The 14973-nt window shown below is 43.7% G+C and overlaps 1 protein-coding gene across 1 annotated transcript in view; it reads left to right on the top strand.

The window, feature by feature from the left end:
• The window catches only part of LOC310876028 (phospholipid-transporting ATPase ABCA1), a gene marked incomplete at both ends in the record, with an annotated part of 190057 nt that overhangs the window by 146317 nt on the left and 28767 nt on the right, over positions 1-14973 (top strand). The window contains 4 exons of the mRNA XM_083789475.1: positions 1237-1366; positions 2694-2814; positions 10096-10158; positions 12453-12559. Coding sequence (XP_083645601.1) covers positions 1237-1366; positions 2694-2814; positions 10096-10158; positions 12453-12559 — 421 coding nt within the window. The remainder of the gene's footprint in view (positions 1-1236; positions 1367-2693; positions 2815-10095; positions 10159-12452; positions 12560-14973) is intronic.

Genomic DNA, 14973 nt, shown 5'->3' with positions numbered 1-14973 from the left:
CCACTAGATGGCGCTATTCCCCTGGTTTGTATTTTTGTTTTTGTATCTAATAGTGGTGATTTTAGATCGCCTCATATAAGGATTGTGTTAGAAAAAATAAACAAATCACCCTGGCAATTTTACAAATAATTGTTTTATTATATTTGTTTTTGTATAATATTGCAATAACAATGTGCGGCTGTCACAAAATCCCTTGGCACACCAGTGTGCCTTGGAACACTTCATGTTCTCTACTGTGAGCTTTGCTCGTATTACGTACACCCTTAAAAGACACTCAAAGCTCATTCCTCCCCATTAAACCGACCCCATGCCATCTCATTATGAAGAAGCGGCATTGACTCCCTCTGGAAAGAGGCACATTTGACCGGAAACAAGCCTCTCAGCCTTCCTCTGCAGTGTTAAATATAGACCGCGAGGTGAGTGATGTGAGGTGAACGTGTGGGATCAAGAGGAAGAGAGACACATGAAAAGAGGCAAGAGAAAGAGAGAAGTCTTATCTGTGGAGAGAGATGTAGCAGGAAATAGCGGTTTTTAAGGCATAATTTGCAGTGTAGCAGCGGAGGGCATGAAGAGAAAAGCAATTGCAACATGAGGGGCTATTTACCGGGAGAGCTAGACTGAAAGCACTTTCATCTTCCCTGTTTGCTCACCCTTAGCTCTAGGGCTGTAGAGACTGAAACACATGCAGACACAAGGCCTCGAGGAAGTCAGGCAGAGTTTAACTTACATGTTCATTATCTTATAAAAGACTTCAGCACCGAATTTGCAGGTTTTCTAAGCCTTTCCTTCAGATGCCATAGTTGACAGCAATTTGTGGCATTTCTAAACGGTGTCGACAAAGTGGCGTGTGCGTGCGTGTGCGTGCGCGTGTGTGTGTGTGTGTGTGTGTGTGTGTGTGTGTGTGTGTGTGTGTGTGTGTGTGTGTGTGTGTGTGTGTGTGTGTGTGTGTGTGTGTGTGTGTGTGTGTGTGTGTGTGTGTGTGTGTGTGTGTGTGTGTGTGTGTGTGCGTGTGCGTGTGTGCGTGTGTGTGCGTGTACATCCTTCTGTCCTTTATGATGCGGTTACGTCTTCCTTTTCCCCTTCTAGGGTTGCAATTATTTGTGCACAATATAGTTATATAGTAGATCTGCCATCTATGCACAATTTGTATATAAAATCCATTATTTTTGTTAATAATAGATTGAATCAATTTGTTTGATTAACTGTTGCACACCTACTTCCCTCCTCCCGTCCCAGGGGAAGACCGTTTTGAGGATCCGCTCAGCTGGGAGATGGTCGGGAAGAACCTGTGTGCCATGTCTATCCAGGGGGCCGTCATGTTTGCTGTCACCCTGCTCATCCAGTATAAATTCTTCTGCAAACCCAGGTTTGAGCCCTCCGACACCCAGTCACTCACCGGGGGCTGTCTGCGAAGTTGTGCACAGCCATGACATTGAAATATCATAGTTTGTAAACTGACATCCGTCTGTGGACAGAATGGCTGGAGTGACGTACTGTGACAGGTCACTGTCGCTGGCTGAAAAGAGGGTTTCCTTGCAGCGCCCAAACGTCATTGTAGGTGCTAAACACACAGACGTCAAGCAGACACATGAGCTGTATGGGTACAGTGGTTCTCTAACTTTTTAATTTCAAACCTAACTAGAGTTTGATGCCTGTTCCTGCTCTGCTTCAAATTGACTGTTATGTTAAAGTGACGCCAAGAGAGTTAAGACTTAGTGGCACGGTGGCACAGTCGGTAGTGCTGTCGCCTCACAGCTAGAAGGTCCTGGGTTTGATTCCCCGCTGTGGGAGCTGGGGGCTTGTTCTCTCCTCCGCTCATACCCGAGGCGTGGTTGGCGAAATGGCCTTTCTGTGTGGAGTCTGCATGTTCTCCCCGTGTCCCCTACAGTAGGTACCCTCACAAAAAAACATGCAGTAATCCTGGTCTCTAAACTACCTCTCCCTGGCCACTGGAACTGGTCGGAATAACGTGTTCTTTCCGGCCGGGGAAACTCCCCCCTGTCAGGTGAAAAGAAGTAGCTTGGACTCCTCATGCATAGAAGGAAGCATGAGGTCAGTCCGCTGCCCCCCCCCAGGTTGGCAGAGGAAGTGTAGCGCCCAGGACTACATTAGATAATTGACACTGGGTGAAAAAATGGGTGCAAAATCGTGGGGTAAAAATTATAGGAAAAAAAAAAGAGTTGAGACTTTTTAATCACAGAATTACAGAAGGGTTCAATTTGTTCCTATTTTTCTCCAACTCTCCTTCCTTTTCCAACATCACTTCACTGCCTTGTCCTTGAATCTCCATTTCATATCCCTCTCACTCACTCGCTCTCTCTCTCTCATTCTGCAGTAAAGCTTAGATATTTCCATCCATATTTCCACATTGGTTTGTTTCAATGCGAGGAAGATGTATTGTTTCTCCCCCATTCCACCAGTAATGAATATTCATTATCCATATCACATCTGTTGCACCGCAATGCCGCAACCATGTTAGGCAAATGTCATCCAGTCTCCTTCTATCCCCATTGTTTACCTACTTAGAAACTGAGGTTGTTATGGCAACTAAGCTCTGTGTTTCCTTTGACTTATTGGGGAACATCACGGAGTGCCCCATTGAGCCACAGACCGTGTCCTTTTAGCCACGCAATTTTTGCAATACTCCAAATGCCGGTGAAATGTCAAAAATGTCATCAACCTTGATTTCCCAGGCTTGTTGCGAGGGTTTCAACATCCGCGGAGGAGGAGGATGTCGATGTGAGTCGGGAACGTGATCGAGTGCACCAAGGCAAGTCCCAGAGTGATCTCCTGCGGCTCATGGATCTCTCCAAGGTATTGCTTAATACATTTTGCAGTGACAACACCGTGTCAGTTATATTGAACGTGGAAAAGCACAATAAAGCACGCACACACACTCACTGAAAACCAGGTGCCGGGCCGAGGTTAGAATAATAGAGATTATCTTTTTATATTGAACGCATCGCTCCAGTTTTTTGCGCCTCTTGATCGTGTCCTAGCCCTGGTCCATGCAGACAGTGTTAGCGAGTTCTCTCTAACGGTCCCTGCCAGGCGCTCCTCTGTTACATAGAAAATTCCACTGCCGTGCGAGGTCTCTGACTTCAGTAAAAATAAGCAAAGCTACTTTGCTACTCACACGAAAACAAAGGCAGTTTTGTGTTGTCGACTTGTCTATTCACCAGGGTGTGAAGCCTCTCGGGACCCCACCTTCTCTGTATAATAAACTTTTTGGGCAGACAATTAAATATGTCTGCCAGACATATTTTATTTAGGTTCAAGGACTTCAGTGTTTTGTACCATACACTATTGTATGAGTACAGAACAAAGAATGTTTGCTTTCGCCATCTTTGTTGAAGAAGAGTCTGGGCAATTAAGATTTAGTCTTACTAGAAGTACTAAAAGTTTCTCAATCTTATATTTAGATTTAGATTTATACATTGACCAGATCTGTAGATCGCACTCTAAATAAAATAAAATATAAAATTTTCTGCCCAAAATTCATACTCAGAAATAAGGACAATTCATTTGGTCGACTCATAATCCACCTCTCCAAATTTAACAAGGGTGGAGATAATTCATAATTCTAATACAGGGAATGCTATCTGTCTTCTTTCCGCTGCTAATTACAGCATGCCCGTAGCAAATTTTCCACCGTAGCTGCGTTGTGCACCTTTCTCACAAAATGCCACCTCAATATGGGAGCAGGGATAATATAATTGAGCAGACAGATGCTCACACATGGACTGAAATGTACTCACACCGCATATCTAGACTCACCACTAATTAGTTTGTGTTGTGCTAATTTACAGTGTCAAAAGCTCTGACAGAAGGTGCTGGTTTCACACGTTGAACTGTGGAAAACGGAACTTTACGGCAGAGTTTGGTTCTAGTTACGTAAGCGGAGAAGGTGCCAACTATTTCCTCAACTCATTTTTTCCTAAAATATTTATCCCATGATTTAATAACCCACCGGTGCCAATTGCCTAAGCTGTAATCCTGGGCGCTACTCTATAATATATAGGCTCTATATAATATTTCCACAACAGGCCGTTGTGGAAATATTGAAGCAGAGGTTCGTCGTTCGTCATTTGTGGGATTAGCACATGGACAGACGGACACACGGATGGACACACGGATGGAGTGCAAAACATACTCTCCCCATGCTTTCGGCTGGTGGAGACAAAAAGGAAACGTGACCAGACAGCAACAATATAACATAACTCAATGGTGCTGGAAGCTAACAAAGCTACTTTTGAGAACTGTGTAGAGCACTGTATACAAAATTATTATATTATATAATAATTTATATTATTATATAATTACACAGGTTGTTTTAGTGCAAGCTATCCACGAACTGCATTTAGAACAAAGAACTTTTGTGTGAATACATTCAAGTTTAATTATATTTATCTGTGAAGAGATACAGAGATGGAGCCAACAGTTGATTATAAACAGCAGATGTTTGGCAGGAAGGCATTACTGTGCCCTCGCCAACTCCCCTACAGCTGTGTCCCATTCGGGTTGGGGGTACATATAACGCATAGATCAACGAGCGCATGGCTTTGGCGGCCATGCATCACAGGCCGGGCCTGTCATAAATCTGAGCATGTCTTCGAAGCAATCGACAGGCCATCCATCATGCGCCCGATTCCTGCCCCTCCTCCTTCCTTCTCTTCATTATCTTGCACAGGAATGTGTCTCTGCCTGTGCCCCAAATGCTAGCCTCTGGTTAGCGGCTGTGTCCGCGTTAGCGGAGTAATCGATGTGGAGTGAAATAGCGGTCCCATCCGCCTGTTAGTGTTTGAAAAGCCCAACACTGTCAGCTTGACCTTCCAGTCGCTCACTAAGTTGACAGAGAAAAGTTTTATGAAACAACTCTGACAGCTGTTTGTATTTAGACAACCTGTGAGTGATGAGTGGCATCTCGCTGTCTGTCTGTCAGATTGCATGTAGAGCTAATGGCACCATTTGAAAGATGGTGCAAGTCCTTTGATTTCCTCTGATGTTTATAAGTGGTTGAGAGCCAACACTCATCTTTTCGTTGAGTCACAACTCGCTTAGATCTCGCTCATTTTAAACGTTTCAAAGTGTTATGTAATCTACGAAATTCAAGCTTTAATTTGGTATATAGATCGCGTGTGTCTGTACGAAACGGTATGCGAAAGGGAAAGTTTGGGAAATCGCCGGATTAAACCCCATTTGCTGCGCTATGGGTTGATGAAACTGAACGAGCAAATGGAATTGCGCACAATGCCTGGCACAAGCCAAATAACTTATTTGACTAGACAATTATATAAACACAATGGACACAAGGAAGTGACAGGAGAATAAGGAGAGATGAAGCAGCAGCCTGAATCTCCATTCACTCTCGCATCTCTATACCAAACTCATTTGGTATTACAGTTTACGGGTGCTTTTAAACTCATCTATGCGCCTTCCCAAATGTGTGTGATCAAAATAGCAATTTTTGGGAAAGCGTTTAGGGACAGAGCAAGCTCCTATACACGTAATTTCCGGGCAGCGGCTGACTTGCGGGCAGCGTTGCGGGTAATGGCAGTGATGAAAATAGAGCCCTCATTCATTATTGATGTTTTAGTCTCCTCCGGCCTCCTCCTAGAGGATGTTCTTGTCCAAAGAATTATTAAAAATAAATGAAACCAGTTAATGAAAAAGCATGGCCCCCTCACGTATTAGAAGGACAATATCCGTCACCAGAAAAAAAGGTTGGGTGTTTTTGATGAATCTATCATGGTTAAAATAGAGTTTGAAGTTATGGGTTTGTATATGAAGGGGGCGGTGCAGCTAAAATGAATATCAAATACCTCATTACTGAATCAAGTACTGTCCGGGTGTTCACATAAGACATAAGGTTGTTTTTAAGGTGAAATATCCCTTTAACCTCATTCCTGGGCAGCTCAACAATGATTGGTCAACCTGTACTGAACCGGGATGAAATTCTGAATTGCTTTTGAAACAGGACAGGCCTTTTTCAATGTTTATTCAGCCCATCAGAGTACAAAAGGTCAGACTGAAGAGGTCTTTTGTCCATCAGTCGACTCTGAGGCTTAATCAGGATTTTGGCCAGGACTAGACTGAGCTGTGGACATTGCTCTCTGCCCTTATGTTGATAACTGTATTTTCTTTTTTTGTCCTGTGTTCTGTCAAATGTGTGTATATGTGTTGCATACAAGGCCGCTGGGTCGCAAAAATAAAGTACTACCGGTATATCATATCAAAAACACAGTTTGACCATAATGGGCACTACCCCCAACCATGTGGACTGACCAAAATGGACCCCATTCATTTTATGATAGCCTTCTCTTTTGAGAGGCTGCTCTCAGGACAGTAGACGGGGGAAACAAAATCTTGCCACTCACTGAAAAGTGAAAACATAAAGTGGAGACCGGAGGCAGGTGGCCACGCACTTCTTATTTGAAAAGAGTCTAGAAGGTACAGTACTGTATGATCCGGATGCTTTAGAGTCACCGTACAGTACAAAAGTAACTTTTTAAGGGCCAGTTTCATCACATTCATTTCTGGTCCAGCCTCGATCTGATCTCTTTCTCTTAGACATTATTCTTATACAACTGAGTTGTGTGGATGCTTTTATTCAAAGCACCGTAAAGTCACCCGAGTGCACATATTTTAAGCGCGGCTGACTCCAATGGGAATTGGATCTCTACAATGTTGTCATGCTCTTCCCATTCAGCGAGCACTCTGCTTCTCCTGGAGTCTCGACGCCCGGCCGTGTAATGTGTGATCTCCAGCAGCAGGACTGTATTGTTTGCATGGTTGGTTAGTACAGCGTCACACTCAGCTGTCTCGTCGGATTAAATGTCACCCCACTTATCACGACAGCCATTATTGCAGTGTTCTGTTGAATCATCCAGACTGCTCAGGTCGTCTGGGATAGGCGTGCTTTCTGAACCTAGAGTCGTGGAGAAACTGTTTTTATGCACCACATATCTGGAACAAACTCCCAGAATACTGCAGGTCTGCTTAAACTCTAAGTTCTAAAGCTAAAGTCAATAATGTTTGCCACTGTCTTTTAATAGACTTATTTTTATTACGGGGCAGGAGGGTGAAGAAAATCTTCTTCACTCTATTTGTATTTTTCCATTTTATTTTGGGATAGATTGTTCAAGGTATATCGATCTACAGTATCTGTCGTTCTGTCTGTCTGTCTGTATTATAGAAATAAACTTGCCTTGCCTTACAGTCCACACGGAAATTATCCATTCATTGACTATTTGGATAATGGACCTTTACTACATTATCACATAGTTAATACAAATAGTATATAGTACACACTCAAAGTGTTATGTCCTGAACACACCAAGCCATGGTGAGAGAAGGATGGTTCTGTGCTTTGCTTTTGCTTTTAGCAAATGCATTAGGCATGCTAGCTACACAATGAATGGATAATATCATTGATTTCCAGGCCTGAAGTGGCATTGCTAAATGTATTTAATGAGAAGTTCAATACAACTGCTAACACATTTTAAATTGAGAGTAAACTAATGTCACTTCACTATTCCAATGCTTTGTTACACCTCCTTATTGAAATGTGAAGGGAACTTGGCAAAGTTCAACAATGATTAAGAAAATAATCGCAGAATGCCTGAACAAGCAAGGTGGTTGCTATGCAACATTTAGTCTCATTTGCAATGGTCTGTCTCCCTTTGCTGTTTCTGATACTGGCAAAGAAATGTGACAAATGCCATGATGCTCTGTGAAGATTTAAAACTACACCCTTTTTTTCCTGACACCAGTCATCAAAGCATTTCGATGCCGTCGGGCAGAAACCTTGTATCTCTATATTTAAACTTTCTGTGTTTTGTATTGTATTTCCAATGCAGGGCTTTCCGAATTTAGTCTATGGACTTTTAATGTTTGTTTAGAGTCTAATTATAATTTCCCCGTCCCCAGCCAAGTCTATGGACTTTAACTCATTACTCAGTGACGTACGTAGGCTGCTTTGGCATTGTAAGGTTGGATCATTAGCTCCAACAGCTTTCACCAACCTATTTTATAAGATGGCTTATACCTACGTTTGATATTGGATGGAGCCCGCACACCACAGGTACAAGAAAGATGTTCTTTGTTGAATCAAAATCAAATGGATCGAAACGTTGTCAGAATTTTCAATAAAGAACGTCTTTCTTGTACCTGTGGTGTGCGGGCTCCATCCAATACCTACTGAAGTTTCTTTAGCCCAACACCCAGCCTGTCGATGTCCGCCCTTATACCTACCTAGAGCTAGTTCGACTGTTGAAAGGCCTGTGATTCATCCGTCTAGCCTTTCTTTTTGCATCACATTGTTTGAGTGCAACAATGATATAAAAACGGTCACATCCATGCAGCGACAAGGACCATGTCTTGCTCTCTGTGATGAAACCACTTTGCAATGGTCTTTAATCATCCTCCAAAGCTCTAGGGGTATTATGCCAGGTATGCCATAGTTTTGCCAAGAAATGTTTTGAATCGTCCTCGGTTCTAAATGGGTCAATTCATTAGTAGCAGCAACTAACTAATGCATTATAATCTGCTTATAACACTGTATAATTTTAATTGAATATCGACAGTATATAGAAATATATACACACTATAAACCCCATTAGTGGGTAGTAGCAAAGTACATTTACTTGACTCGTTGTGACGACCCGCCTCCCTCAATCTTGGTGGGCTTTCTCCATGGGGGGAGGAGTGTGACGGCCAGAGTCACTTAGTGGCCGTCACATTCCTCCCCCCATGGAGAGAGCCCACCAAGATTGAGGGAGGCGGGTCGTCACAACGTGACTACTGTACTTAAGTACATATTTTTTGTTTGTTCTTTACTTGAGTATTTTCTTGAACTTTTAGTCCTCTGCATTTCAAAGATGAAAATTGTTCTTTTGATTTCACTACATTTATAATGAAGCTCGTCAGTAGTGCTGATGTACATAATACTTATACTCAGTAGCCAATACTCAAGAATACTCAATGCTACTGTACGCCACTGCCTGCAAGTTTGAATAATTTGACCACGCTGATAATTCTCACCTGTTCGCTCTCAAGACATGTTCAGCTCATTGGGATACCTGTCACAGTCACAGTAAGGGTTCAGGCTAATTGACAATCTTGTGAACATTCAGGTTCATATTTCTTGACTGCCTGCGAGCTTGGCCTTTCTTCCTGCTCCCGAGAAGAGTTACATCAGATGGGAATAGCATATCTACAAGCTTGTAGATGGGCTATTTGCTAAATTATTCTTGCCCACATCATCAAAGAGTTTGATGCTCAATTTACTTTGCTATAAAGTGGGCTCCTCAACCCTGCTTGGACTAGTTCCATCCATCTAGTCTAGTGCCAAGAAGGTGTCTTCATTGCAAATGAATAAAGCTGACCTTCCATCACCAGGAGCAGAAGGCCCATGCAGAAAGAAAGAAAGGCCAAGCTTTGTCAAGAAGTGTCATGTTCTGAGGTGGGAATGTTCACAGGTCTGAACAATTGCTGTGAACTAGTATGACAGGCAGGAAGCAATCCTGAGGTGACTTAGTCTAGTTTTCTGTATGTCACAGGCTTTCAACGGCAACATCCAGTAGGTCCTGCATAAAGTGTCGAGAAACACACTAAAAAATAACATATTTCCAATAAAATATCTTTCACATACAGTGATTAAGAATGTTGCTACATGAATAGAACAACATTGTTGTTGGGGTGTATGCATACAGTACGTCACACTGCAATCACCAATTCATTCAAGTGAAATATAAACACGGCCATTACTCTTTTCCCCTCCTGCCCGCGTATCTCCCATAATTCCTTCCCATCTGCCTTTCTCTTACAAAGTATACCTCCCAGATTAACTATCCTTCCTCTCCATTACATTCTCTCTCTCTCTCTCTTTGGCCACCTGCTCTCTCTACCTCTCACCTCGTTCCTGCTGCGGTGGACTATATCACTCCATTCTCACGGCCATCCCATCCCCTCTGCTATCTTTGCAGACTGTGTGCACTCAAATGCCTCTCTCTTTCTCTTTCCCTGGCTCTCTCTCTCTCTTATCATTTGTGGCCAACAGGCTCGTTGATTAGTCTCATGCTCTGCTCCATGTAGGTGTATCCTGGAAAGAAGACCCCTGCTGTGGACAGGATATGTGTGGGCGTACCGGCAGCAGAGGTGAGCTGAAAACCTCCGGAAATGAACATGCGCGCTCACACTGTTACTGGCCAGTGCCAATAAATACCACACAGTTGTATTATCCACTCTAGCATTTGAAAATCATCCAATGCAAATAGACAAGAGCAATTTCTTCATATCAGTACATCTTGATTACAGGGACAATGTGTAACGATTTACGTACATTTGGACAAAATCAATAGGAGTAGTATTAAAAAATGTGTTTAGTAGAAAATGCAAAATGGCGAAAGCATGCACTCGCGCGCGCGCACGCGCACGCGCGCGCGCGCGCGCACGCACGCACGCACGCACGCACGCACGCACGCACGCACGCACGCACGCACGCACGCACACACACACACACACACACACACACACACACACACACACACACACACACACACACACACACACACACACACACACACACACACACACACACACACACACACACACACACACACACACACACACACACACACACACACACACACACACACACACACACACACACACACACACACACACACACACACACACACACACACACACACACACACACACACACACATTTTAACCATTTATTTATGTCCACACACAGGATATACATACAAGGACACCCTAACAACCAGTCTGTGCGTATGCCCTATGCTGCCAAATATAAAGACAAATAGTCTGCACCTATAGCCCAGCTCTGAGATGTTATGTAGGAGTCAGTGGTTGGTATTTTATGACCTTGGTTATAAAGGCTTCCGCTATGATCAAAGGTGAAGGCTGTCTCTAATACAGACACTTCTCTGGTCTCTTCATCAACCACGACAATATCTGGTGTATTAGCTGTCACAGATGTAAAGTATCTGCGTTATCACAGAGTTGGAACATGGATGGAATGACCCTGGAATTTTTGTACATTTTTACTGAAGATGCGTGATATGTCCTTTGCTATATGAGTTCCACTATTCTATCATGGCATGCTATGTACATTCCTTTGTATGCCGTTCAAGATGTGTGACAGTGTTTCAGGGATCTGTTCTGTGGTGTGGTGCAAGCAATGAGGGACCTGAGTGTTGAGGAACCAGATGGAAAGATTGAGTATGGTGGGAAGGACTTGTTCTGGCTTTAACTGAATGTGATAATGGCCTCCATCATTGTGAATGAATGAATGTGTCCCTATCATTTCTCATCATCACACATCTATACAGCATGGCTGTATAGCCATACCCCATGCAGGCATCTTTCCATTCAAAGTCAAACATGCTCTGAGTCACCGACATCATGCGACATGCACATGCTTTGTGGTGCTCCCCGCCCATATCCTGCCCTGCCCTGTTTAACCAAAAGCCCAGTGTAAATGCCAGTGGAATAATGTGATTCACAGGACCCTGCTGATCACACACACACACTGCATTTTCATGCATTATTTACGTGCAGCTTGATCCTCTGCTGGTGCATTCACAAGCCCAGGTCACCAACCGGTACGGATCAATGAATGACCCAAATCAAATATTTATATTTTTCGGAGAGCCAGAGTTTCTGCGGGCAGGCCAACCGACCACAGGCCTCCATAGAGGCCACTTCCTACAGAGTGCCCTCCAGGAGGAAGTGGATAAATCAAGCGAAGACAAGGGAGGAGGAAGTCATTTCTGCTGTGACGTGTGTGTGTGTGTGTGTGTGTGTGTGTTTCCTTGTGTACAAAAGTGAATGTCGGTTGTTTTAGGCGTTGACTGCCATGGCAAATTGAAACAATATTGTAACGCTCATATAACAGTGTACCGACGTTCATGTCGAGGAACGCCAAATTGATACACGTATGATTAGATTCAGTACAGAACTCTACAACGGTCTACTGTACAGTAGCTGAGATATCAGTGGAGAGAGTCAAACCGAACAGTCATTCTCATGTTGTCAGTTCTAGCCTTATGGTTAAATTAAACCCATTCACATTTAGCTGGGGACCACCTGGAAACACCTCAGGGACCCCTGGGGGGGTCCCCGGACCGCAATTGTGGAACCGCTGGTGTAAATGATATCACAGCCCAAGACGATGTAGAGAGAGGAACCACAGCACAGCACACTGATTATCATTCAGCTCCAAGAAGTCTGCTAAATCTTTACATTGTAATTGTGTTAAAAAAAAGACTTGCAGACCAATTAAAAGTGCCATTATGTGTAACAAAGCACCAAGAACCCTTTGCTATAATCACTGTGTTCCTATAGGAAACCCTTGTGTTTGCAGTGGGAGACTCATGGTCTTCTGTGTGTTCCTAATGAGGATTCCCTGTGGTCTCCTCTAGTGTTTTGGCTTGCTTGGAATCAATGGGGCTGGGAAAACCACCACCTTCAAGATGCTGACAGGAGACATCCCGGTCTCCGGTGGCGAGGCCTTCCTAAATGGATACAGGTGAGGCACTAACTTCCCCTAGCCCAGCAAACCAGCAATCATAATTAGCCACCCAAGATGGCTGCTCACATGAGGATAGAGCCGAGGGAATGTATTCATTTATTTATATATTTTGGTATCACTTGCTTTCTCAGCAACTCTTGTACCTCATGTCAGTGTTTTCTGATTCTGTCCTTTTCTTCTTCTTCTGGGGATCATTCTTAGTTTTTCTCAACCAGGATATATCTCTGAATTTCCACATTTCTGAGAGGTACCATTTTTTTCATAACTGTGTTACTTTATTTTTAGGGATGAAAAAAACATTTTAGCCATGCATCAGTATGAAACACAAGTAGCCATTGGCGCATGTCCATGGCGGGTTGCTGTTTGTTTTCCGTAGTAATGCTGAGTCGCACCACTGTTAATTGGGCTTTGTGTTCAACAAAGAGATGGAGCTGAGCAGAGCAATGCCTAACATGGTGCTGCTAATTTTGATTAATATGGCCAGCAGAGATCAAAGGAAAAATCTCTTGACACCTTTAGGGGAAAGAAAGACGGAGACGCCAGAAAAACAGACGAGAGTATACGCCCACTCAAATTTTCAGCTCATACTTGGTGGTGTACAAAGAACAGGGGAATGATTTTGTCTTCACTTCACACTTTTCATCCTTAATTATGACGGCTTGAAAAGAAGCAGACATTGTGCCATGCATTGTAGGCTCACTAGGCTGCATAGGCTACCTCCTACTAGCATACAGTAGTAGTCGCGATCTCTGACCACAGAAGTATGTTTTTTTTTACCTATCAGAGTTAAGCTGACATGACTGACGTGTTGCGTGCAACAAAGCAAAGCTTGTGTTAACAGCTGGACAGTTCTAATGACAACAGGCAAAACAAGGCACAAGCAAACAATTGTTTTAATCCTCCTATGCTGTACATTAGCATCAAATTAGAACATGAGGGGCATTAGATTATCGAGTGAGTTTAAGGAACTATGGGCTTGAGAGGATTCTCTCACAGAATGATAGGATTGTTTTCTTTAACAAGGTGGAAGCATTCTGTTCCATTATCTAGCGGTATGACTGTTGCTCTAGCTGTTTTCACAGATAAGTTGTTTTATCTGCTACACAGCACAGCCTTATTTATGTTCAAATAAAAACAAGTTAAGCATAACCAGGAAAGAAGAGGAAGCTGGTTATTAGTCGTTTTTGTGATATCTTGTTTGGGACCAAAGTGTATCGACCAATGTTGCCTTGCTTATCTTGTTAGACAGGACGTATAGGGCCTTAGTCCTACTCCTCCTTCCAGCCAACACTCCCCACTGACAGGTAGTTATTGTCTCCAAAGATTGAGCATTGTGTTAGTTCAGCGCCAGGCCATGTAGTGAAACTCCTACGGTAGTTACAGAAATCTATGACAGATACTCGGCTCATGGCTCAACTGAGCAACTTACTACATCACCTGACAACTCAGCTGATTCATGCAGCAATTACTGTCATTCTCACAAGTGTCTTTTTTAAATGGCAGTCTCCTACTACTCTTTCTGCATCCTGACCCTGCGCTGACACTAGCAGCAGTGACTTTGTCAGTGCGTGTCACCAAGTCACTGTGTTGTGTCGCCAAGACTTATTATTGAGCTATGGCTTGGCAGCCGGCTTGTGGGCGTAGGGGCTAACGTACTTTTTAGGATTGATGGCACTGTATCTCACCTATTTAGTACAACCAAAAAGAGTCCCTGGTTTTAAATGAGAAATAGGTCATGTATAGTCGCTCAATATTGATTCATTTCACGAACACAAAAGTTTGTTAACAATATTCCGCCATTTTACTAGCTGTCAAAGTACATTGCATGTTGACTATATATATATATATATACAGTATATATCCAGGCTATGTTCTCAAAACCTTTCCACACCTCCCAGCACATGATATTTCTTTCCTCTACCTTCCTCTTGTAATACTGCCCTCAGCGAGACGGAGCAAGTTCAGTGGCAAAAAGCCCAGCAGAATGAGCAGCTACAGAGGCTGCTCAGTATGCTGCTCTGCTGCTCAGGGTGTTTCAACACAAGGCATGGTATGGTGCTGCTGGCTCACAGCATGCATGGTATGGTGCTGCTGGGTCACAGCATGCATGGTATGGTGCTGCTGGGTCACAGCATGCATGGTATGGTGCTGCTGGGTCACAGCATGCATGGTATGGTGCTGCTGGGTCACAGCATGCATGGTATGGTGCTGCTGGGTCACAGCATGCATGGTATGGTGCTGCTGGGTCACAGCATGCATGGTATGGTGCTGCTGGGTCACAGCATGCATGGTATGGTGCTGCTGGGTCACAGCATGCATGGTATGGTGCTGCTGGGTCACAGCATGCATGGTATGGTGCTGCTGGGTCACAGCATGCATGGTATGGTGCTGCTGGGTCACAGCATGCATGG

Source organism: Protomyctophum parallelum, assembly GCF_964188405.1.
Source record: "Protomyctophum parallelum genome assembly, chromosome: 18".
NCBI lineage: Eukaryota > Metazoa > Chordata > Actinopteri > Myctophiformes > Myctophidae > Protomyctophum > Protomyctophum parallelum.
The sequence above is the reverse complement of the archived record's forward strand: the minus strand, read 5'-3'. Positions and strand labels throughout refer to the sequence as shown.